The sequence below is a fragment of the Pipistrellus hanaki genome (assembly GCF_964339955.1).
Source record: "Pipistrellus hanaki genome assembly, chromosome: 15".
NCBI classification, from domain to species: domain Eukaryota; kingdom Metazoa; phylum Chordata; class Mammalia; order Chiroptera; family Vespertilionidae; genus Pipistrellus; species Pipistrellus hanaki.
Genome location: NC_140517.1, coordinates 19,352,362 through 19,379,256, shown reverse-complemented (window position 1 = coordinate 19,379,256; position 26,895 = coordinate 19,352,362). Strand labels below are relative to the sequence as shown.

Here is a 26,895-nt window from a genome sequence, read left to right as displayed (position 1 = left end):
TCTTTGGAAGATGGGCAGATCTCTGATCCATTTCTTCAAATATTTGATGAAAGCAAAAATTAGCAGTCAGTCCTATTCTGTTCTATGTACCTATTCTTGAATCTGCTTGTCTACCATTTTTCAAATGTCAGTGTCACCTTCGATGGGAAGTTTTATTGGCATTCCTTCCTCTTCCAGTGAAGCAGAGCTGGGTCATCTTTTATCTGATTCCACCCTCTGCTGACCCATGACAGCGTTCATCCTTGTACGTTTTTCCTTAGTCATACCGTCCCAGATGTGACGGCTTTGGGAGAAGACATCCATTTTGGATCTTCATAAACAGAACCCCTAGGGCTACCACATAGAGTCCAGTGTAATGTTGCCCCCTGCAGTTGGGTAAGGGGCCCTCGATGGTCAGTTTGTGGATCTGCATCCAGTCCTCAGTCTGAGCTTTCGGGCTAACACAGTGCTGTTTTTCAGACTATTAGTCAGCTTCGATGTTAGGAGGTGCTTAGCAATTGTTTGTTGAGTGAATAAGTGACCTATCCTAGAAATTGACTTTCTCATTATTTAGGCAAAGATCCTTCTTCATTGCATGAAAAAACCCGCCGGGGTAGTTGTTCTTTAAGAATGGCCTGTCTTGATGGTAATACCTTTCCAAATGTTATTGAATGGAGTGTTATTTTGGAACTTCAGTCTAATCCTATCAAATACATTGGACAGTTTGGAGGGAAAACGCAGCTGTGTGATCATCGGTATCATAGAGAATAAATAACTCAGGCATACATTTACCTGGATACTTTGGTTTTTAACTGGCTGTCCTTTAACCAAACCTCTCATATGTCCATGTGTCTGTCCTGTGTGCTAGGTTGGGAGGGCGTAAGCTCCTATCCTTGTCTGATATTGGATTATGTTTCTAAGAGCCTTCTCAGTGCCCTTCTGAACGATGTTGATTATGGTATTAGAATGTATCAGGGCTCCAACTTCCTTACACAATAGGGTAATTGTTGAGCCAATTGGAAGTACGCCTAAATCCTGGACTATTACACAGATGCTACCCAAAGTGCAGTTACTAACATGAAAATGTTCTTGCACAAAGTTTGTAAACTATGGAAGTGTCTTAAATAAGTGTGAGGGCAGGAAGGAAATATGCCTATATTCAGATCTTCCCACGTTGACCTCTTGCCAACAGAGCCATTTTCAAAGAACGCACTGTATGTTAAGTCTTTTCTTATGTGTATATTGTCAGCATAGTTCATGTTAACATCTTCAGAACACTTTCTCTCCTGTTTTCTTTTCTTTGCAATGTGAATACCCCTCTTATCCATGGGATGGAGTGAGCCAGTGGATAGAAAGGTAAACAGGCCGAGGCCTGACAACCGGATAGGTGAGAACACCTAATACTCACACCTGAACCAAACAGCGAAGTGTTTTCCCTCTGTGCTCAGCACGGAGACACTGTCAGTTAATTTCCACTCCCGACCGCTTTTAGGACCCGGACTGCACTCCTGTAGGCCTCTCTGTAGGTGCAGGTGCAGAGCTGATTTAGCTTAAACAACCAAATGCAGCAAGAACTCCCGTCCAGTTGTACCCCAGAAACCAGGTCAGAGGACCAAAACGGCGGCATCTCCCTCCGCCACCCTCACCCAGGTCATTAAACAGTCTGCCCCAACCGCCCTGGCTTTGGAGACCTCAAGATCCTGTCCCAGAAGAGCCCCTGGCAGAGAGTGGGCCTGGGGGCCTCTCCAGCTGAGCCCCACCCTCCCGGAGGCATCCAGGTGGGCACGGCGCCTTGGCTTTCCTTGCTATTCTGCCTGGAAGCTATTTTCCCCCATTTTTTTTTTCCAGAGGCCAAATAATGTGACTACACAGAAGAACATAACGTTTCTTATTTTAATTTGCTTTTGGGGTGATTTTTAAAAATAGGTACTTGAACCAGACCAGCCTGACAGACTGCAGCCAGTTTTAGACAAGTGACGATTGTAAATTTTGGGCAAAGAAACGCTACAGAAATGCAGGCCTGCGCCATCGCACTAGAAAAAGACCTGGCTGCGGGGAGGCGGGGTCAGCGAACTGTGTGCCCTTGACTTTGAGCCCAAACAGAAGGGTAACCAAGGATCCCTGGGACCTTGCTTGCTGTTAAGCAAGTGCAAGTTTGTCCAGGGGATTGGGGGCATAACCTTAGAATGGCGGCTTCGGAAAGGCTGCCCCAGCTGGGAAGCTGAGACCCATTGCAGACCAGCGTGCCAACTGCTTTCCCAGGCTTGATGTGACTTCTTCCATCTTTAAAAGCAGCCTCATGAGTGGGCGTCTTCAGGGCAGCTTTGCAGACTCATGGAGGCGTTATTTCTTGCTGAAGTGTCTCAGCTGTAGAAGTGGGATTGAGCCCTTGCCTCTTCCATTGAATGTGGTGTCCCAGACTGGAGCATCTTGGAAATCAATGGTCTGTGAGAAAACTAAGGATTGCCCAGTTTGCTCAATGCCACCGGAAGGCAAGGACTAGGTCTGAGCTAGCCTTCCTGTACCTGATGTCCAGGCTAGTGCTCCGGAGGCAGATGGCCCATGCTCTGAGCCATAGTTCTTCTTCCCCTGGCCTAGCTTCTGGGCACACTGTGCCTTCCCTCTGCCACTGCCATCGGCACTCAGAGAAGCCCACCTGAGCCAGGCCACAGGACAGAGGTCGTGGCCAGGGTATGGGACTGAGTTTCCCCTGTCCTCACCTCCTCAGAAAGGCTCTGTGCAATTTCATTCTAGAAAGGTAACTAAGAACCACGGATGTTTCTGAAAGCAAAGCCTTTCTTTTCTACAGATTTCCTCAGCAAGTATGTGATTAAATGCTAATACCCTCACTGGGTGAAGATGTTTACCTCTTCAGAATGGAGGCATCGATGTAGAGTTTTTATTATAATTTCCCCTCCAAATTGATGAGTCCCTTTTAATTAGATGTAGGCCGAACACTGCATGCAAAAAGCCTATAAAATCAGAGTTCAGTTCCTACCCAAGCTGCTGCGAGCTCAGAGCCGCAGAGAAAGTGAAGTCAGGACCTGTCTCACCACGAGATTAGGACAGAACCCAGCATCTTGCGCTTTGAAACAGAGAGAAGACATCCCAGCCCAAGGGGTCCTCATCAGCCCCTCTGCCTGGAGACAAGCCCCGGCCCACAGGCCGTGCTCCCGGTGGCTCCGTCAGCAAGCACAGGGCCCCAGCAAGTAGCCCCTTCCCCGGTCTCAGTGCCTTGTCCTCACTCCCTCTCCACCGATGGACGGGAGTTCCGAACGGCCTGCCCCCTACACACCATTCGTCCCCCCTCACTGCCCAGCGCAGAACAGGCCCTAGCTGTGGGCTCTTTATACTCTCCTGACACTTTTATGGCTCCTGCACTCAGGGCCAGGCAGGTAGCCCCTCTCAGTGCAGAGTGAACCCCACAGACCAGGGAGACCACTCTCACTGCAGACACAGGCCGCGACAGCTCTTAATGGACCATGGAGGAGATGCCCTGCAATAGGCCTGTCTTCTGGGTGAGCGCTGGGCGCCGGCAAGGTCATCACCTGACAATCCAGTTACTGGCTCTGTTGTTTTCATGACCCATCCAACCCTGTTTACCAGGGGCTGGTGCCATTCTAGTCCAGAGGGGAGAGGTTTAAATTAAAGTGACTTTACTTCCGCAGTGGCCCAGGTCCCGAGGAGCCGTTAGCCTCACACATCCTCATGCTTGATTCTGAGGCTGTGTCTTGGAGGGAAGAAGCTCTGGGAGGGCAGTGGATGCACCAGGACCACACAGCTGGAAGCGGGGGAAGGGGGGGGAAGGGAGGGGCCCTCTGGGACCTGTCTGGGCTTTGCCTACTTCTGTTCTTCTGGATCCTTCCGTTGCCCCACCCTGGCATTACCCACCATGCCCCACCCCAGATCTAGCACAGAGCTGCTGGAAGGAGAAACCAGGTCCACTTTGCTCACCTTCAGGGGGTGCCATTCTCCCTGGAGTCTGTGTAAATGATCCTCCTGTTCCAAGTTCTGTGAAAGTGCACCTGGCAGAAGCCCCGAGAGGGACCTCCAACCATCCCCACCCCAGCAAATGACCTCAGAACTCAGAGGCCCAAATGGAGCCCCAGAAAGACTTTTGCATTTTCAACCATGGTGAATATGGGCAGAGTGCCCCTTCCTTTCACATCTGCCTCCGTGCTTCCGTCAACATGGCAGCTATCAGTGCCGCCAGCCCCTGAGTAGGGCCCGAGTCCTAAGGGAGCACTGGCCAGGCCTCTGAGTCGCAAAGACCGTCTGTGAGAACCTGCAATGGCAGAAATGCACCAGCTGGTGGGTGAGGCTTGCTCTCTGGAGCTGTGCCAATCACCAGGGCACCTTCCTGCCTGGGGTTAAAGTCAGAGCAGGACCTGATGCAGCGATTCCCTTTGATCTGACGAAGGAAGCTCAGGGTGCTGAGAGCGGGGATCACACCGATTTCATTTCACTCTTATTTAGACAGGCACATTACTTTGCTGTTTTTCTCAGTTACTTGTATTTTCTTTCTAAGATGATGTACCGTATTTTCCGGCGTATAAGACGACCCCCTAATTTTACAGTTAAAACATATTCGCTGTATAAGACTACCCCCCCCCCCCCCCCCCCACTTCAAAGAAAAGACTTACTACTTTGCCGTCAAGATCTGCAGGTAATTTTTGTGCAATTTTGGTCTTTTGCCCCCGATTTTCAGTTGACTTATTTTCATTTCAAACGTCGTCTTATACGCCGGAAAATACAGTACTTTGAATCCTATCCTCCCAATAGCTTGTCACAAAACTCGGGGAAAATGTTAAGTCCAAAACAGTAAGTTACCATCCAGATTCTAACAAAGACGTTGCCTGCATTTCTCTCAGTCAGAACTGACAGTAACATTGCTGATATTTTTATGTCTAAATACCTCTTTCAAGGATCTGTGATGAGTATATATATTTAAAGTCACATAAGATATATAAGTTACTTTTCTAATAACACGTTTTGTTTTCTTTAACTTGACATCAGTAGAGATCAAATACACAAACAAAACCTGTATGTCAGCTTATCCTTTAGTTAAAAACTTTTAGTTAATGCCCAGCTTGTGTGGCTTAGTGGTTGAGTATCGACCTATGAACCAGGAGGTCATGGTTCGATTCCCAGTCAGGGCACAAGCCCAGGTTGTGGGCTCAGCCCCTAGTGGGGGGTGTGGAGGAGGCAGCTGATCAATGATTCTCTCTCATCACTGATGTTTCTATCTCTTCTTCTCCCTCTCCCTACCTCTATGAAATCAATAAAAATACTTGAAAAAAATCTGTTAGTAAGCAATAATAAAGCAAAAAGTGGAAAGGACTCTAAGGACACAAACACCCCAAGTTCTACAAAAGCTGTATGTGGATGCTTAGGGCTCAGAGTGCACCGAGGCGCAGAGGTGAGGAGCTGGGCCACCAGAGAAGCTCTCTCAGCCTTGGCAGAGGTCAGACTCCAGCGGAGGGAAGCTCTTGTTAAATGCTCACCTGGCCATGCCGCGGGCAGCGGTGTTTAGACACTCACAGCCAGGAAAGCTGTAATTTCTACAGCCCTCCAGGTTAGGTAAAGAGATCAAGTGGCCCAGAATCCTCTAGGTGCTTCTGTTTTTTCAAATGTTCTTCTCTGGGCCTGACGCAGCCCACGTCCCCCTCCGGTTCCTGTGGAACTTGAATGCCGTTGCCTCTGTGTGACTGTCAGCCTTTAGGGCCAGCCACTGACTGGAGTCAGCCACGGCTCTGCCACCAGCCTGGAGAGCAGTGGGCATGCTGACCATCACAGCCCGTGTTCCTTGGTTTAAAACTGGCGTCAGGGAATGATAGGAAATGTGGGGAACCTAAGTAAGCATAAAGAAAAAACACAATCCTCATTTCCTCTTTCCAGAAATAGCCATTATTAACACTGTTCAGTCCTCTCTCTCTCTCTCTCTCTCTCTCTCTCTCTCTCTGTCTCTTTATACATCATTTATATGTACAGGAACACAAATATACATATTTGTTTAACAACAGTGGGATCATACCTTACAAACTCATTTATAACCTGCATGTTTCACCCAATGTGTAGAAAACATCATCTCTATCCGTTAAACTTCTTTCTCAGTATCAGTTCATGATAGTCCGAGAGCCCTGCTCCCAACTGTTGGATTTTGAAATTGATCTCAGTTTTTCATCATCATTAATTATTAAGAAAAACATTTCTCTGTGTCTTAGAGAATGGTATTGTTTCTGTAAACAGGTATCTTAAGAAAAAATTAAATACAGTGGCCTGTGTGCAAAGGGTTTGGGTTAAACCTAGTTTAATAGTTTATTTGTTTTTAATAATGGGACTTCCTGGATTCATTAGTATGTTAATGCAGCCTTTGAATTCCAAAGTTCCTGACACCTTTACACACATACTAGCACATACACACTCTCCCCATCTCCCCCTCTCTTTATTTCTTTATCTCCCTTCTCTTCTCCCCCACCCCCATCTCTCATCAACTGGCCAGGCTAGGATTGAATTAATAGTTAGAACTTGAATTTCAAAGGGTCTGGTTTGCTTTATTAATAATGCTCATTGTGATTTTATTTTAAATAGTACCTATTACTGCTAATAATATATTTTGTTACAATTAGGTTAAATATATATAGAGAGATATATATAAATATATGGATAGCTGTATATGGCTATCTATATACTAGAGGCCCGGTGCATGAATTTGTGCACTGGTGGGGTCCCTTGGCCTGGCCTGCGGGGATCAGACTGAAACCAGCTCTCCAATATCCCCTGAGGGGTCCCGGATTGTGAGAGGGCACAGACCAGGCTGAGGAACCCCACCATTGCAGGATTAGGGCTGGGGAGGGACCGCAGGAGGGCTCCATGGTGTGTCCAGCCTGTCTCACTCAATCCTGATTGGCGGGACCTCAGCAACAAGCTGAGGATGTGCCATTTGGAGCATGTGCACATCATAGTGACTGGTTGAATGATTGAACAAATGGTTGGACACTTACTAGTATCATATTAGGCTTTTATTAAATAGGATACATATATATATATATATATATATATATATATATATATATATATATATATATATATTGGTATTTCTCTGTATATGTGTGTGGGTGTTCCCCCCCCCCCCCCATATTTTGGGAATGTCTAAGCTATGAAGATTTCAGAATATTTATGAGAGATTTATGCAGGCTTCTAGAATGTTCTGGAATCTTGTTCAGGAAAGAAGATAATCTGAATTTTTTCCTGAGTCATCTAAGATATAGTGGCCACCTCTCTCCTTGAAGTGGATTTGAAGGTAGCCACTCATAAAAGTGAAAACAAGGGCTTCATCATAAAGTCTAGGCCATGACAGGTAAAATTCCCCAGGACCACGGCTAAGGGTGATCCTCGTCTCAGAAAGCCAGGCCAAGGATTCTGAACTCTTACCAACATGGCCACGCATGTCTTCAGACCTCCCCAGGAGGCTCTTCAGCAACAGAACAAGGAACACGATCTCAAGCCTGGCAAGACCGGCTGACCCAGAGTGTAGCTGGATTCTTCCGCATTCAGCCTTCTTCTGTTTTGCTGACACAATGCTCCAGCCCTCTCTTGTCTTGGTTCCAGAGGGACGAGCATTCCCCACCTGGGGACTAGAATGGGCCTCCGTGAGTGAGATTTGCCCGGCCACGAACCAGACAGGCAGAGTCTCTGGGGGAAATGAACACCTCCCAGCAAACCCACCGGGGGGAGGACACACATGCTCTTCTCAAGTCTCCTGGCAGAGAGAAAGACCAGCCACGGGGGCAGCCCCAGAAAAGTTTCTTGCTAGTAAGGACCAAGAGACTTCAAAATGTTCCATCTTGTTGGCCAAGTAAGAAAATAATGACTATGGTATAGCTGTTCACGGAATGCAGTCTCCTAGAAGCATTACAAGATTTAGCAAGGATTTATTTAGCTGGAAATATGCAGAACTGTGCACGGAGTGCAGTCACAACTATATAAAACTAAAACGTAAAAACTACAAATGCATTTTAAAATAAAGAAAGTAAAGAAAATACATCAGACTCTTTAGTGGTTGTCTTGGAGTGGTGGGACAGTGGCCACACTTGCTTTTCTGGTTTCTCCCCTCCTTACCCCCAAGTTCAAAAGCTGAGCATACGTTTTATCTTTCTAATAAAAGCACAGTACATTTTGTTTAAAGAAAATTCTTCAGCAGTTATATCTAAGACTGACTTTATTTAAATGCAATGGTAGGACTTTTTTCTTTTTTTACTGAGTGAATCTCACAGGTCGTATTGAAAGGACATGGAGAAAGAATGAAACCATATCCGGGCAGGTTCCTGATGGAAACCACATTGGTTCAGCTATAGAGGCGGCCACACAAGTCCGTACACAGGAAGGAAGACAAGGGAGAGAGGAGGTTGAACGAGTGAGAGAAGCCACAGAGGCAGAGTGGTTTGCAGGCACACTGGCTCAGAGAGGTGAACTTACTGGGCCAACATCACAAAGGAAGTGGTGGCCCCAGGATTCCAACGTCCTTGTCGGTGAAAGGGGCACAGCAGCCTTAAACTCCAGAGCCTGAAGATGTAAATGAACAAAACCAGCGTTTCAGTTCAGCCTCTGGGCACTCAGGAAGTGACACCTGAGGAAGATGCGGTTCCTCATCTGGGTGCCCGGCCTCAGAGGAGAAACTGTCCCGGTTCCAAAGGAAAAGGACAAGCACCCAGCAAGCACCGCGGGAAATCAGGGCAGCCAGAGGCAGACAGGGAGCCTCTTCCCACCCAGGGCCTCTATTTGCATATCCCTGTGTAGAGAATTGAAGGAAGCTTTTCTTCTCTCACATCTCAGAGGCAGGGGGGCATGGCCTTGTAAACAGACCAGCTCTCAAGGAGACGCTCTCTCTGAGTGTGTGGCCCATTTCATAAAAGCAGCCAGGGCTGCAGCCAGCGGGGGGAAACGCAAAAGCGAAAATGAGCCAGCGAGCTGGGTGCTGGTGCTGGTCTGGGTAAGATGGGGTCCAAGTGGTGGTGTAGTTGTTGATTGACAAGGAACAGAACCCATGACATCCCCTGACTGAACAATGTGGTGAACTTGTGGTAGCTTGGCTGACCTGAAGGTTTTTTCCTACCCAGATCAAATGTAGAGTCACCCAGAAGTGTCACTTGAATTAAAATTGTGAACTTGGTCTAGTGGGAAAATGCTTATACTTTATGATTATTTTTAAATATATTTTTATTGTTGGTAGTATTACTGATATCTCCCTAATCTTTACCTTTTGTCCCCCTCCTCCCTGTCTTTACCCCCACTCCCAGATCTTCACTACTCTATGGCCCATGTCCCTGGGCTATGTATATAAGTATGTAAGTTCTTTGGTTTAATCTCTTATCCCGCAAACCCACAGTGAGGTATGCCTCCATGCTTTGGGTCTTATTTTGTTGGTCAGTTCATTTGTTCATTAGATTCCACAAATAAGTGAGATCATGTGGTATTTGTCTTTCTCGAATTGGCTTATTTCACTTAGCATAATATTTTCTAGGTCCATCCATGCTGTCCCAAAGAGTAAGAGATCCATCTTTTTTTTTTTTTACAGCTGCATAGTATTCCATAGTGTAAATGTATCACAAGTTTTTATCCATTCATCTACTGATGGGCACTCTGGCTGTTTCCAGATCTTAGCTGTTGTAAATAACACTGCTATGAACACAGGGGTGCATATATTCTTTCTGATTGGTGTTTTGGGATTTTTAGGATATAATTCCAGATGTGCGATTGCCGGGTCAGACAGAAGTTCCATTTTTAATTTTTTTTTTTTTTTAGGAAACTCCATGCTGCTTTTCATAGTGGCTGCACCAGTCTGCATTCCCATCAGCATTGAACTAGTGTTCCCTATTTTCCACATCCTCGTCAGCACTTACTAGTTGAATTTTTTGATGATAGCCATTCTGACAGGTGTGAGGTGATATTGTGGTTTTAATTTGCATTTCTCTGATGATTACTGACTTTGAGCATTTTTTCATGTGTTTCTTGGCCATTTGTATGTCCTCTTTGGAGAAATGATTATTTGGGTCTTCTGCCCATTTTTTAATTGGATTGTTTGTCTTCCTTTTGTTTAGTTGTATGAGTACTTTATATTTTTGGTTATTAACCACTTATCATACGTGTCATTGGCAAATATGTCCTTCCATACAGTGTATTCTCCTTTCATTTTGATGGTGGTTACCTTTGCTGTGCAGAAGCTTTTTATTTTTATGTATCCCATTTATTTATTTTCTCCTTAGTTTCCCTTGCCTTAGGAGATGTATCCATAAACATATTGCTATGTGACATGTCCAAGATTTTACTGCCAATATTCTCCTCTAAGATTTTTATGATTTCATGCCTTACATTTAAGTCTTTTATCCATCTTGAGTTTATTCTTGTGTATGGTGTAAGTTGGTGGTTTAGTTTCATCCTTTTGCATGTGTCTGTTCAGTTTTCACAGCACAATTTGTTGAAGAGACTGTCTTTACTCCATCATAAGTTCTTGCCTCCTTTGTCAAATATTAATCTACCATAATGGTGAGGGTCAATTTGTGGGGTCTCTGTTCTGATCCATTAGTCTATATGCCTGTTCTTGTGCCAGTACCAGGCTGTTTTTGATAGCTTTGTACTATAGTTTGATATCTGGTAATGTGATCCGTCCTACTTCATTCTGCTTTCTCCAGATTGCTGCAGCTATTCAGGGTCTTTTATGGTTCCATATAAATTTTTGGAGTATTTTTTCTGGCTTTGTGAAGTATGCCATTGGTATTTTAATAGGGATTGCATTGAATATTTAGGTTTCTTTGGATGGTATGGACATTTTAATGATGTTAATTCTTCCAATCCATGAACATGGTATATGCTTCCATTTGTTTGTATTTTCATCTATTTCTTTTTGCAATGTTCTAAGGTTTTCCAGGTTCAGATATTTTTACCTCCTTGATTAAGTTTATTCCTAGTATGTTTTTTGTTGTTGTTACAATGGGATTGCCTTTTCAGTTTCTCTTTCTGAGAGTTCATTATTGGTGTATAAAAATGCCATTGATACTTACCTGGCAGGGGAGAGAACATGATCACGAAGGTAGTTTTCCCAGAGTGAGGCTTATCCACTGCCCTCATGATGTGCTGTCCCCTGCAATTTCCCCAAATGTGGGAAACTTGACTGCATAATTTGTGGAAGTGGGGGACTGCGTTCATGCTATTCCCTAAAAAAAATGCCATTAATTTCTGGATGTTGATTTTGTATCCTGCTACCTTAATTAATTTATTAAGTCCAGTAATTTATTGGTGGAGTCTTAGGGTTTTCTATGTACAATATCATGTCATCTGCGAATAGTGACAGTTTTACTGCTTTTCAAATTTGGATGCCTTTTTATCTCTTTTACTTGTCTGATTGCTGTGGCTAGGCCTTCCGGTACTACGTTGAATAAGAGTGGTGGAAGTGGACTTCCTTGTCTTGTTCACGTTCTTAAAGGAAATGACTTTAGTTTTTGCCCATTGGGTATTATGCTGGCTTTGTCATATATGGCCTTTTTTTATGGTTTTTGTTTTTGTTTTGTTTTTTTCACAGAGAGGAAGGGAGAGAGATAGCTAGAAATGTCGATGAGAGAGAAACATCGACCAGCTGCCTCTTGCACACTCCCCACTGGAGATGTGCCCGCAACCAACGTACATGCCCCTGACCGGAATCCAACCTGGGACCTCCCAGTCCGCAGACCGATGCTCTACCACTGAGCCAAACCGGTTTCAGCCATATATGGCCTTTTTTATGTTGAGGTATGATCTCTCTAGTCCACTTTACTGATAGTTTTTATCAAAAGAGCATGCTGGATTTTGTCCAATGCTTTTCCTGCATGTATTGATATGATCATGTGGTTTTTACCTTTCAATCGTTTATGTGATGTATCACATTTATTGATTTGTGACTATTGTACCAGTTTTGCATCTCTGGAATAAATCCTACTTGATCATGGTGTATGATCTTTTTAATATATTGCTGGATCCAATTTGCTAACTTTTTTTGAAGATTTTAGTATCTGTGTTCATCAGGAATATTGGCCTGTAATTTTTTTTTTTTTTTGTAGTGTCTTTATCTGATTTTGGAATTAGGATAATAATGGTTTTGTAAAAAGAGCTTAGAAGTGTCCCTTCCTCTTGAATTTTTTGAGATAGTTTGAAGAGGATAAATGTTAGTTCTTTTTTGAATGTTTGGTAAAATTCAACTGTAAATCCATCTGGTCCAGAACTTTTCTTTGTTGGAAGTTTTTAAACTCTATTTCATCAGTTGTTATTAGCCTGCTCAAGTTTTATGATTCTTTCTGAATGAGATTTGGAAGATTGCATGTTTCTAGGAATTTTTCCATTTCACCCAGGTTGTCCAGTTTGTTGGCATATAGTTGTTCATAGTGTTTGCTTACAATCATTTATATTTCTGTAATGTCTGTTATATCACTTCTTTCATTTCTGACTTTATGTATTTTGGTTCTTTCTCTTTGATTCTTGATGAGTCTGGCGAGGAGTTCATCAATCTTGATTATCTTCTAAAAAACCAGCTCTTGGATTTATTTATCTTTTGTACTTTGTTTTTAGCCTCCATATCATTTATTGTTGCTCTGATCTTTATTACTTCCTTCCATTTCCTCTGAGCTTTTCTAGCTGTTCTTTTTCTAAGTCATTTAATTGTAGGGTTAGATAGTTTATTAGTCCTTTTTCTTGTTTCTTGAGGTAGACCTTAGTGCTGTGAACTTCCCTCTCAGGACTGCTTTTAACGTGTCCTACAGATTTGTGGTGGTTGTGTATTCATTTTAATTTTTTTTCAGGAAGTTTTTAATTTCTTGCTTGATCTAATTGGTAACCCATTCATTGTTTAATAACATGCTATTTAACCTCCATGTATTTGGGTATTTTTGAAGTTTTTTTAATTATAGTTTATTTCTGACTTCATGCCATTGTGACCCAAGAAGATGCTTGATGTTTTATCAGTTTTCTTCAATTTATATAGACTTGTTTTGTCCTAACATGTAATTTACCTCTGAGAATGTTTCATGTGCACTTGAGAAGAATGTATATCCTGTTGCTTTGGGGGTGAAATGTTCTGTAAATATCAGATCCATCTGATCTAGTGTGTCATTAAAGGCCTCTGTTTCCTTGTTGATTTTTTGTCTGGAAGATCAGTGATGTCAGTGGGGTGTTAAAGTCCCCTACTTGACTGTATTGCTGTCAATCTCTCCCTTAAAGTCTATAAATAGTTTTGTGTTTTCTTTAGTATACTTGGATGCTCCTATATTGGATGCATGTATGTTTATAAGAGTTATATTTTCTTGTTCAATCATTCCCTTTAGTATTGGGAAGTGGCCTTCTTTGTCTCTTGCTATGGCTTTTGTTTTAAAGTCTATTTTGTCTGGTATGAGTATTGCTACTTAGTGGTTTTTTGTTTTTTTCTTTCCTTTTTCATGAAACATATTTTTCCATCCCTTCACTGAGAGTATCTTTTGTTCTGAGGTGGGTCTCTTGTAGACTATATATATATATATATATATATATATATATATACACACACACATATAATGTTTTCTTAACCATTCAGTCACCCAATGTATTTTGACTAGAGCATTTAATCAATTTACATTTAAGGTTATTATTTATAGGTATTTATTGCCATTTTATTTTCTTTATGCCTATGATCTCTCTCTCCTTTTCTACTTCTTAAAGCAGTCCCTTTAACATTTCTTGCATTGCTTGTTTGGTGGCAATGTACTCCTTTAACCTTTATTGTCAGGAAAACTTTTTATTTCACCTTCAATTTTAAATGACAGCCTTGCTGGATACAGTAGTCTTGGATTTAGGCCCTTGCTTTTCATTACTTGAAATGCTTATACTTTAAATAAAGAGACTGGCTGCTGGGAGTATTTTATATACTAGTAAATGGTTATGACAATAAGAAGTTAATATGTAAAAAATTTAAATGGGAAAATCCAACATTGATGAGGTTGTTAAAAAACAGAAACCTGTATGTTCTTCTGGTTGGAACCCTTCCAGATCATACATGGCAGTATACAGCAGGAGGCAAATAGGAGCTCTTGGATCCCATAGTTTCAGATCTGCAAATGTATGCTGTAGAGGTAAATTAAGAGAAGGAAAACACTGCCTGCATAAAGATGCTGAGCCATTAGTTCTAAAAGCAAACAGTAGGAATAATCTAAAGGCCCCATAGTAGGAGTTTCTAAATGGGGACCTACCAGCAAGATGATCTATTAGGCATCTATTAAAATAAATGTGAAACTAACAAATAAGATAATTTTCTTGAGGGTAGGGAGGGAGAGAAGTGATAAAACCAAATGGAGTGTTGTCCCATGCACCAAAAGTTTGGGGGTTGGATTCCCTGTCAGGGAACATACCCAGCTTGTGGTTTGATCCCAGGTTGGGGCACAGACAGGAGGCAGCCAATTAATGTTTCTCTCTCATGTGGATGTTTCTCTCTTGTTCTCTCTCTCCCTTCGTCTCTCTCTAAAGTCAATAAAGACATATCCTTGTGTGAGGATTGACAAAAACAAGCCTCTATTATTAGTATATAATATTATCAATAGACAAAATTCATAGCAGTTTTTCCAGTGATCATATCTTGTGATATTATTTATATTCTCAAATTCAAACTAGTTTGGCTGAATGGTGAAAGGCACCAAGAGTTAACACACGAGGCAAGAATTGTTATTTTAAATGCTTGGTTTCAATGTAAACTCCTACTAAGGGTGCCTGCTGCTAATCAGAATGGGTAGCCGTTTTTGCAAGGCCAGGCTTTCTGGCCCAGTGCTGACTCTAACGAAAGCAGTCAGGCCTTCTCCATTGAAATTCAAAACAAAACCACCCATAACCCCATTTTAAAGAGCAAAACCACAAGCCACAGCTTCAGTCATTGCTAGGGATGCCCATTAGAAGCTAAGTGCAGGGAAAGGAGGCCACCTGAAAATTGGTTTACAACCAGGACAGGAGAAAGGGTCCATGGAGCAGAAGCCATATTGTTAGGTAAATGCACCTACAGAAACCATGTGTCAAGTTTCTGTGAGGCGCTGGGCACCAGGTTGAGGTCCGTGCTTAGGTGGGAAGCCAAATAGTCTTTCTTTGTGAATAATCCACCCATTGCATCAATTGGATGTGTATACACTGCTGGTCTATAGGCCACTTGGGCTTGAAGGCGATGGACCAGGATTCAAACACTGACTCTGATACTTACCGCAGCTAAGGGGCTATGGATAGGTTACTTTTATACCACAGTTGCAGCATCTACAAATAAAATAAGATGGAGTGGTTTGCGGAGACTAGCAATTGGCACGGAGTAGATGCTCAATAAATACAATAGTATCTGCAATTAGTAGTAGTGATGATGGTATAGTGGGATCATTAATATAGAATTAAAGTATATATTACATATATAATATAATCATGCATAGTGGGATCATTATTATAGAATTAAAGTATATATTACATATATAATATAATCATGTCTATCTATCTATCTATATATATATATATATATATATATATATATATATCTATTTACATATTTATATGTCATGAAAGATGGTAATAGCCTTGGGCTTAGAATAACCTAAAAAAAGTAGGTCTATCTACTTACTTGTCCAGGAATTCCCCATGAAATTAGAAGATTAATGTGTTTCACAGGAGAAATGGCTCTCAGGGAATAGTGTTTGAGTGGATTCAGGGCATACTGGGCAAGAGGAGAACTTGGTTTAACTTCATGTACCTGGAGAGCTTTTGGTCAAGTTAATTAGGATCTTATGCACTGCAGAGACATGAGATATAAGGTTGGTGTTTTTTGTTTTGTTTTGTGTGTGTGTTTGTTTTTAGCAGGAACTATGGGAGAGGTTTCCCTAAACTTTGAATTTCTACCATGTGGCACTCAGAACATATTTGTTGAATGATTGTCTGAAGGCTTAGTATCTAACTTAGGGAGCTCCTTGATTTAGGGCAATTCTCACCTACCCTGGTCAGTTTCCTCCCAAACCTTATTGTGCCTGCCTGGTGCAGAACCCACTTGGCAGTCAGTCAGCACATACCTGAACAGCACCTGGGGGCAGAGAGCCCACAGATTCTCCCTTGGATGTCTTCGATCTTTTAGACATCACCTTGGCGAATGCCACTCCAATGTCTGCTTTGCCATGGCTTAAATTCTATCTTCACCAAGTGCCTAAAGCTTAGCCAGAGTCAGACCAATAAAGTTACCTCTTTGCTCAGCCCAAGACCTCAACATGATGCATCTCTTTGGAAAGGATGTAGCTAATTCGTTCAAGGATCGGTGGCATTGGTGCAGAGAAGAGGTATGGCTTTGAAATCAAACCAACCCAGGTGTGAATCACAGCTCTACCATTTATGAGCTGTGTGGACCAGGGCAAATTGTAAAACATACATCTTGGCGTCAGTTTCTTCATCCCTAAGACAGGAAGGGGAAGGCCACCTGGGAGGGTCGTGGACACATTAGAAATCAGATGTACTGTTGGAGCCTGCTTAGCACAGTGTGCGGCTCACCATCATCCCTGCGAGGATGGGAATTATTTTCAGAGACATAATGCCTGGTCACCAAGAAGCATCATTTTCTTCAACGGTTGTTTATTAAGCACCTTCTATGTGTCAGGAACAGTTCAAGGCATTGTGGCCACAGTTGTGAACGAAGTAGACAAATCTAGCTGGGGTTTATATTATAGGAGGTGGAAAGAGGAAATAGCAAATAGATACAGAATGTGTCCAATAGTATTAAGAGTTGTGGAGAAAAACTAAGGGGGAGGCTGCATGGGGTGCCACCACGAAGTCGGCCATGTTCTCAGAAAGGGGTTACATGTGAGCAGAGACCAGAATACAGTGTGAGAGGAAGCCGTGTGATTCTCAGGAAAGCATTTCATCGGAGGAAATAGCAAAGATAAAGTCCTTGCCCAGGAAGGATACTTGGCATATTTCAAGAACACAGAAGCTGGAGTGACTCCATATATCAGGTGAAGAGAAAGTGTTATCACACAGGATCAGAGAGCAAAGTGAGGACCAGATTAAGAAAGAAACCCCAGGCTGTGCTAAAAATTTGCTCTTGACTCAGTGAGATGAGAAGTGGTGTCAGTGAGTGCTGGCTGTGCATGAGTAGTTCCCGGAAACTTCATGGCTTCACATAACAAGCTTTTACTTTTTGCCATTCTATGAGTTGCCCTGGCTGGGGCTGAACAGTCTGGGATGGCCTCGCCCCCATGTCTAATTGTGAACTTGGTGTCAGTTTGGGTAGCGACCAGCCGTCTCTCATCATCCGGCAGGCTAGGTGGTGGTTGCCAGGTTCCAAAGAACAGCAAGAAAGGGCAATCCCTGGCCAAAACCGGTTTGGCTCAGTGGATAGAGCATCAACCTGTGGACTGAAAGGTCCTGGACATGTACATTAGTGGCGGGCACATCCCCAATGGGAAGTGTGCAGGAGGCAGCTGATCAATGCTTCTCTCTTCCTCTGTAAAAAATCAATATATATATATTTTTTTTTAAAAAAAAGGGGGAAAAACCCAGTGCACAGGCACTTCTCCAACTGGACAAGGTAAGTCAGGCGGCCAAGGCCAGGATTAGTGTGGGAGACACCCAGTCACTGTGTGGACACAGGAAATGATAGTGGTCCCTTTTGCAGTCTACCTCAAAAGCATTGGAGGTTTTGGACCAGAGAAATGACATTATCTAATTCACAGCTTTAAAGGAGCTATGATATTAAGAACATTGTAAGGTTGAATATAGCCAGACCAGAGGAGGTATCCAGGTGATGGGCCACTGGAAAGCAATGGTGTTTGACTGGACTGGGCCACAGAGGCCCAGAGGTTCATGATGTTGTGTAGCCTGAAGGTGCCATTACAGTATTTTAGCAAATGCATCTTCTCCATCCTGCCTAATTGGACCTTCTCAGAGCCCTGAAATGGCCTAGTTAGTGAAAAGGGGGTAAAGGGGAAAGAACCCCAAACTGCCCACATTCTAATACATAAAAATATTCGCTAATGACCAAGAACTTGATAATTACAGGGGGAACAGACCACTGAGGACTGAATAACCCACAAAAAGTAATAACAGAACCTCTCTAGGTGAAGTGAAACAATAGTCATGTTTCTCTTTCTTTCTTCAACAGAAAGTATGATGCTGGCATGCTCATCGCGTGAGACACGGACCGCCACAAAGCACAAAACAAACTCAGAGAAGAAACCAAGAAACAAGAACGGTGTTTTCCTGGCGTCTACAAGAAGCGCTTTATTTTTCCTCTAGATTTCTTTTCTAAAAAAAAAAAAAAGAAGAAGAAGAAAACAAAACAAAAAAACAAAACTAACATTTAAAGACACAAGACAGACTTCAGGTGATAACATTGGAGCATGCTCTTTTATTAAGCGTAGGATGGGAGGGAGGACAGGACTGGTGAGCAGGAGCCCGAGGAGCTGCTGAAACCGCGAATGAAGGAGGATAGGGACAGCTTTGCAGCCCACCCCACAGTGATCCTGTAAATTCCTACGGACGCAACGCCTCCTCTCCTGCCTGGCAAGGTATCGGGGATGCTTGGCAAAACGCATCTGCTATAACTGCTAAAGAATGTTTGTATAGTTTGGCAAGGGAGTCAAAGGACTAGTACCTTTGTGACTCGCAGCTCTGTCTACGCCACCGAATTCTGTGTCTCTCCATCTTCGCTGACAGGAACAAGGCTCAGGGGCCTCTGCCCAGGAGTTGCCAAGCCCACTTAGACTTGGTCAGAAAGAATGGAGTGATAATCTCCTGGATCGATGCAGAGGAGAAGGATAAACACTCGCTCGCTCTTTCCCGAACAGAGAAAGCTCCGGTGGCAGTGAGGCTGTGCTGGTGGCTGGATGGAACAGGTGAGAGACTGGTGCTTCTACAGTGAGACAGGCCACCACCAGGAGAGAAAAGGGACCCAAGCCTCGGCCAGCCCCAGAAGAGAGATACTGCCCTTTAACCCCTGGAATTAATTCCCTGCTTCCCGCTGGTATTTGACATTTTCCCATCTGCTGTGACTACTCTTACTTCCTTTGCTCTGGGGGATCAGTGTTGGAGAGACACGGAAAGGCCTGATCATGAGTTGGAACTCAGCATTGGCACTGACATGTGGACACACAGGGTGGGCGTGTGTTCCAATCGCCACCTGAGCTCCTGCTTAGCTGGCCTGGCCTCCGAGCGCCTCCTGGATCAGCCTCTCGCTGAGCGCCCACAGGGCCCGCGCTGTCTCCTCCCTCTGGGCCTCGGCGGAGGGCAGGCAGCGGCAGCAGTTGTTGAAGTACATCCCTCCCAGGCCCTCTAGCTCGGGGGCGGCAGCACAGTAGACAGTGGTGGCAGCTCCTTGTTGCTGGGAAAAAAAAAAAAAAAAGACCTTAAGCAATTTATTTAAGAAAAGAGGTGATGAGAAGACTTTCTTCTGACTGGAAATCTGCAAGCCTCTCCCTGCCAGGTACATCTGCCCCTGAGCTCAGCCCAGGCCTGAAAGGTCGGAGGCGAGCAGCCTGAACAGCAAGCTCATAACCCTCTCTAAAGCTGGTGTGACCCTTTGCACCTCATATAGGAAAAGGCTTCAAAAATAAATATGCACGTCCCTCACCGGACATCTCTCCCCAGCAAAGAGGAAACCATGGCACCTTTCTGCACATATAAGAAAACATCATCCAACCCCTTGACTTCTCAGTGCATACTGCATTTACACACCAAGATGGTTCCAGAACCATCTGTCTGGATGGAACCAACCACTCTAATAATGGCCCATCAGGGAGAAACCCCATGCAGGACCGGTGCCAGTCCACTCCGGAACGCAAGCTGCAATGAGTGCTACGGACCACTCTCCGTTCACCTCTGGCATAACGCTGTGGCTAGGGCTGTGTGCGTGGGGAGGCTCCAGATCGTCCGGGCTGACAGGGTGCTGTCAGAGATGCTGCAAAGAGGGCAAGAAATCACTTTGCTTTGCAAGCCATCATTAAAAATAATAGGCTGGTGCTCACAGGGAGACGCGGTAGGCACGGCTCTCGTTTAAAACCAATACAGTTTATCTGGCATCTTATGATTATTTATCTGGCATCTTATGATTATTTATGTGCATCACAGCCCTGGTGGCATCAACTAATTATAGGCTGATAGAGAGGGGGGTTGTGGGAGAGGATGGAGGAAGGTAACACGGGATTAGGTCACAATTAGAAAGACATTAGGGACATTTGATTGAGGAAATGGGTTGGTCCTCCCCCAAAGCTTACCCTTTCTCTGCTCCTCTATGGCTTAAATTGTGCCCAAGCAAGGTGCTTAATGGAAGCCATGCCCCACAAATGGTTTGGTTTACACTCACTACAACCATTGGGGGTCAAGGTCACTCTGAGGATCAGGGTCTTGAGATGTTCTAATTTTAGGAAAGTGCTACAAAACAGTCTTGGGTGGGTGGTTGTTTGCGGGGAGCTTCCATGTCAATATCTGTTGTCATAGCTAGTTCATGTGAAAACCCCATAGTCAAGTCAGTCAAGGGACATGGGTGTGGGGAGGGAGATGGGAGAGCCTTGAGTTCTGATCAGAGCGGCCTTCTTGATAGGCCAGGACAAGCCCCATTAGTTCAGAACTCGAACTCCTGACCTGGCTGAACTTAAATTGTAATTGGTTCGTTACTTCCCCAACCCCCTCCCCGGGCCCACTCCCCCAAAACAGCCAGCTACTTTCTTGGATTCAGCTCTTTCTTTTGAAATTGCTTTGGGTGGTGGCTCAAGTCTAATGGAAATAAGTTCATGTCATCCAAATTTTCTTTCACTGAATTACTCTTGCTAATAACACTCTGTTTAGCACCTGGCACATTTCTCTAAAGAATTCGAGAGGCTTATCTGATTCCTTGCACCTCCTATGGGGGGGAAAAGTAAGCAAAGTGCCCCTAAAGACAAATTGAAGAATTGAGATGCTTGTCCCGCTAACTCAAACCAAATATCCTTTTGGCCTCACTTCTTAGCAGAGTTCAGTTGGAGATGGTGTTTTGCATAATTTTCTGGATATGTATCTTAGATTTCCATTTTACTTCCCAGCTGCCAAAACCACCAGAGAGTGGTCAGGTGATTTACCATCAACTGTAAGGGATGAGAGAATCCAGCTCAGCCCCAGATCTAGGCTCTCCACCCAGCCTTGGAGCCTTGGAGTATCGGCATTTATAGAGCAGGACACACTGGCCTTTCAGAGTGCCTCCAATGGCGAGAAAAGGTGAAGTAGGCCACTTGGGAAAGCACAAAGCGGAATTCTTCCACACCCGGTGTAATATTTTGCCACTGTGACCTTCTAAAATGATATCAGGTTGCACCCTTGCATTGTTAGAGTGGTATTTTTGCAAAGAAATTCTGCACTTGCATTGATTCAGAATCGTGTTGATGAGGGAGCCGGGAGCATGCATTTTCCCTCCATGGAATCCGAGAGCAATTGCAATGACCTCAGTTCATATAAGCCTATATTTGACCACCATGCTGAAAACCAGACATTTTAGAAAAGCCCAATCTTGCATCAAGAGCTGGCTTTGAGTCTTTTGCTAGCAGGCTTGGGGGATTGCACAATCTTAACTCCATCACGAGAGGTTCTGTGGAACCCAGGGATACCTAAAAGAAGGGCCACCAGGGCAGCCTCTGAGTGACATCTTCATATGAGCAGATGTGCCCACAGTTTCACAACAAGTTCTAAGGTTTGGCTCATCAGCTGTTCGGTCTGCCTCATCAGGAGACTGAGCCACATGAGGGGAATCTCATTAGTACATAGGCTAGGCTTGCTGATACAAGATCAAACATTTCTAAACTGATAAACACACATTTAAAAGGGCACTTTCATCACCGTCAAATGGCTCTCATGCCACTTTGGGGGGGGGGAGGGGGAGGATCAGTACCTAATTTAGAAATGGTGAAAGTCACATAAAAGGAACAATGCTACTAACTTCATTATAAAACACCTGAAGCCACCAGATCTTGTGAGTTGTCACCACTGTTCACTGATCCATCGTGATAACAGCAACACCGTGACCTAAGAGCGCTGACTGGAGCTGTGGGTCGCTCTCAATGATTTAAGAACAATTTCTCAGAAGCCTGCTTATCACGGGAGCTGGGCGCAGCGGCTCCAGGCTCCATCCCTTAGAACTGGCGATGAGTTAAGGTGTGGCTGGCACAGGACAGAGTTTCTGGGAAGCCCTTAGAATCTCTAATCATGCCTGAACGCCACTTGTGATCTGATCAAAGGTTTCTGAGCTGCCAGAAGAGAGCTGAGCCATCCATCTCTATAGTGTAGTGGTTGGGAAACTGTGGCTCTCGAGTTTATGCCGACCTCTGTCCTATAATTACCCTTTACCTCTGCACACAATATGCCACAATTGCCTAATCCTCAGTTTCCAACTACAAGGTAACATTTAGTCTAATCCAGTCATTAGCAAACTCATTAGTCAACAGAGGGGCAAACTGCGGCTCATGAGCTGCAGTTTGCCGACCACTGCTATAGTGTATACAAAATCACCCAGGATTCTTGTGGGAATTAAGAGTATCTTGGTCATAAAGGTTCATCGTTCTCCTTCAGAAATCATTTGTCAGATTTGCAGCCCTGTCTCCAGCTCAGGAAGGTAGACTTAGAAAGTAGTTGCTGTTTATTTCTAGCTCAGGCCCTGAGACCTAACTTACCCATCCTTCCCTAACCATTTGTCGGGATGAAAATATTAAGTAGCCGCTTTTCATCAACATTTATTTGATGACTGCTAGCCAGCAATTTGTAGCTGTCAGCATGGAATCAAAATGAATATTGACTCTTTTAAAGGAAGAGGTACAGAGGTTTCTAATAAACAATATATGGTTAAGGAAAAACCACCCACATATCAGTATTTGTAATGCATTGGTTAGTACTCTGACCACCCACATATTGATATTGGTAATGCATTGGTTAGTATTCTAATATAACTCATGTTTTAATAAGGACACATATTACACAATTACTGTTTAGTTGTCAAGTTTCTCTCATTTAAAATGCATGCTTATTTAAAAGAGAGTAGATTCCTATATTAAAGTAGAGTTAACTACAAGATGTATAAAAAATAGTCACTGTCACAGAATATCTATCTATAGTCAATGATTCTGAAAGTAAATGTTCTAAGATTGCTTTATCACAGACCTACAGCTATCAGGAGATTGCACAGAAAATGCTGAATGAATGGACTTTTGCAGCCAGTACAGATGTGTAAGGGGACGGGTCAGGGGACTGAGATGGCTTGGAACCCCACGGGCAGGAAGGAGAGGCCTTGGGAAGAGAGTAGCAGTCACTGTGCTGAATTCCCAGGACAAAGAGGTGATGTGAAGTGAGCAGGTGCCTCTTCCTATCCTCAGAGCTTTCTCTGTTCCTCATCTGGGGTCTGTTAGGCAAGACAGACCCTTCCCAAAGGCAAAACCAGCCGCCTTTCCAGCGGCCCCGTGAATACGCAGGATCCCCTACCGCAGAGCGCTGGAGTGAGACTGTCAGTGGAATGACTGTCCGCCCCCACAGCCCCTGCCTTTCCTGCTTCCCAGTAGCACCCTGGAGGGGGGTTTCTGCCATTCGCCTGGACAGTGCAGCACAGGCTTCGAATTCATCCCTGGATATAGGTCTGTTCCTCCAGAACAAGGGCAGCTGAAACCTCTGATTTTAAAGACAAACAAAAGCAAGCTGCTCCGAAAGGTTACTGAGTCCCTGCTGACCGAGAGCAATCTAAGCTGACAAAGGTGCCATGGATTGTGTTCGTTGTTAGGGCAATGCGGTGCGCACAGGAAGAAGGCTCCCAGGCCTCCCCGTTAGCAGGACTGTGGCCACCGAGCGGCCCTCTGCCTCCACTGGGATGCTGCTGTCGCTGAACAGACCAAGGTCATGGAGTAAGTGCTAACCAATCAACACGCCAACTTGCCCCAAAAGATTGGGAGAAGAGAACAGAGAAGTCTACTGGAAGGACTCTTCCCTCCACATGGTCCTGCTTTTCCAGAGGCTTGTTGCAAATGAGGCCCATTCATGAGGTAGCATCTATGAAGAGCTGACGATTCTTCAGGCAGGCATCATGGGGAGAGCTCGTAAGCATGACATTCTCACCCCACACAAGGGGTGATTGGATCCCCATGTATGGAGAAGCCACCTTAGTGTCAGAGGTCAAAAGCAACTTATCCCAAGTCACTCTGATACCACATAAAGGGCCCTCCCCAGAATGCAGACACACGGCCATAGAAACTTCCTGCCAAACGTGACACAGCTGTTTGCATATTGCTGACCCCTGTTCTGTGTCCCCATGTGGCCAAAGCTTCCCGTCCGTGCCTGGCCACAGAGCGACACCCTGGCATGGCCTGGAACTAAGCGTGGGGCTTGCCCTGAGTTCACCTGAGAAATGTTGAAAGGAGATTTTCCCATTGTTGATTTAGTCCGTGAGCTAAACTGAAATTCTATCCATTTGGATGAACAGAAGTGAGGATTCAGCGAAACCTCAGAAGATCTGATAGCAAATGACCCTTAACGCAACGGTCACCTGGCTCAGCACGCCACCTCCAGGTGCCAGGCTGGCCCAGCTAAGGGACCTTGTCTGGGATGGGAGACTTTGTTCAACACCTAAACCGACCACCAGCAAAACCAGAGAAACGGAACCAATCCCCACCGTGTAAACCTGTGTCTGTGTAATGTGAGCGAGGCCTTTTGGAGGATAATAGCTGACAGGTTAGGTCAGGTTTGCAGGCAAACTCTGTTCCAGATCCCCCCTTACTCCCAATTAATTCCTACAAAGTAATTCCCATGAACTCTCTAACCAGTGACTCCTACAAAGGCTCGGGTACAGGCAGATACCTCCTGTGGGTATGGACGCAGACCTGTCCTGAAGCTTGCAGGGGTTTTGCTCACCGCTCCTCTTAGCAGTTATTATAGAAGGGAAATACACTCAACTTCTCAAACTGAAAAAGCGGAGACCAGGAAAGTGGGTACTGTTGTTAACAGTGGGAGCTTTAGGATTCTGAGAGAAGGTCCTGGAGACTGACAGGCCTAGCCTCACAGAAGAGATGTGCCAGCACCACAGACTTTGACAATGTGTTTGCATATTTACCTCTTGGTAAGTTTCTTTGCTAAAAACAGATTCACACCCGTGAAAAAGGCTCAGAAGTTCCTTTTCAGTTGACTGTCTCTCCCACTGTGTGCCCAGTGACACCAGGGACATGGTCTATGAAAAGACGTGACCGAAGTTGTTCGCTGAGGGGGAGCTGAGCAATGGGCTAACCCCCGCCATCCCGAGATGCACTTGGTCCACGACCCACGGTCGCAAAGGGCATCGGGAGTGGAATGCTTGAAGAGAAATGAAGGTGACACAGCTTTCACGGGCCTCCGTTTGGGGAGAATCTCAGAGGTGACACGGAGCCTTTCTCATTTGCATCCCAAACAGTGAGCCCAAACCCAAGTAAGGGGACAAGGACCATTCTTCCTGACAGAAGACGTGACTTTCTAGCAAGCTCCCTACGGGGTTTTCAGAGATTGACTTCAAGACCGGGACAGAATGACTTGCAAAGGCAGGAGTGTTGCTGTTATTTCTCTGAGAAATATTTGCAGAAAAAAAGCCCAGAAGGGATGCTGGATGGAAACTTGGAAATTATTCTTTTTTTAAAGCAAAAGAATATATTTGTCTTCGCTAGCCTTAAGTTGGGGAAGGAAGCAGTAGTCCATCCGGACCATCCAGGGAGGTCCAAAGCCATGTTTGCTTTGGGAAGGTCGGGCGGGGAGGGGTTTCCACTCCAGCGGGATTCAAGGGCAGGGTGACCTTGGTAAGCTTTCAGGACCTGTGTTTTGAGTTCCATGAACTGTTCTGAACTTCCCCTTGAAATAAACGAGGCCCCTTTCATACCTCCTCCCTGTCCCAGAGTCCTCGCCATCTATGGGTCTGTGAAAGATTCATATCTTGTCCCAAAAGAATGGAAGTGGGCAGTTTAGAATGACGTCATCTCTCTGGGACCTGCTGCTGCTGCTGCTGCTGCTGCTGCTGCTGCTGCTGCTGCTGCTGCTGCGAGACTAACACGCTCTGAATGAGGGAAGGAGAAAGAGGGTCCTAGGGTCCAGGCCAGGTGGGCGATGTTCCTCATGCACATCCCACCTTCATTTGTATCTGCCAAACACATTCTGGAACAGACTGGCCCAAGAGGTGGTCTCATCACAACTGAGAAATGTGAACTGTGTCTCATTTCTATGACCGAGTTCCCTGGGCATCCCCTGCCAGTGCTCTCTGGAATACCCATGTTACTCAAAGCACAGCTGCTTTTTCAATGGGTTTTCTCTTCCTGGGATGGAACACTGCATTGGGCTATCCATTCTCCCATGGGTTGGTTTGCAACAGCGGAGCAGAAGAGCCATAGAAACTGACCACTGAAATATGCTTCATCCTTTGACATCGGACAAGTCTGATGGCCCCTTACGGATATGTGCCCATGGGGCCACCTCAAAGCTGGTGCCAAAGGATCGCCTGCTTGTTTATAAGCGGTAAAAGAAGATTTCGCTTGTGTTCCTTTGCAACAGTTTACATTCTTACTCGATGTTTTTAACCTCAGTGATAGCTAGCTCTGTACAATGTAGATAATGGATGCCTCTGTATTGGCCGTGTACACCGATAGAAACCTTTGACATGATTGCCAGGCAGAATTAATGGGTTCAGTTCTAATATCAAAGGCTGTCTTCAGAGTAGCGGTGAAACAAAAATATCTTCCCTCTGCTCACAGTCATTCCGCCCAGTCGGCCTGGAAAGCCAAGAGCAGACTGTTCTGTGAGCAGGCAACACTTCCGGGCAAACCCCAGACAAGCTGTTTGTTTAGACGTTAAGGTGGACAGTTCACTTACACCTAGGCCACAGGCATAGCCTACAACATTGACTGA

General features: G+C 44.7%; 1 protein-coding gene across 1 annotated transcript in view; it reads right to left on the bottom strand.

Annotated features, from left to right (window-relative positions):
* Positions 1-18,178: 18,178 nt before the first annotated feature.
* WWOX (WW domain containing oxidoreductase) overlaps positions 18,179-26,895 on the bottom strand; it is a 914,792-nt gene continuing 906,075 nt past the window's right edge. Inside the window, exon 9 of the mRNA XM_084861367.1 lies at positions 18,179-19,357. Within this exon, the coding sequence (XP_084717493.1) occupies positions 19,169-19,357 (189 nt within the window). The 3' untranslated portion in view covers positions 18,179-19,168. The remainder of the gene's footprint in view (positions 19,358-26,895) is intronic.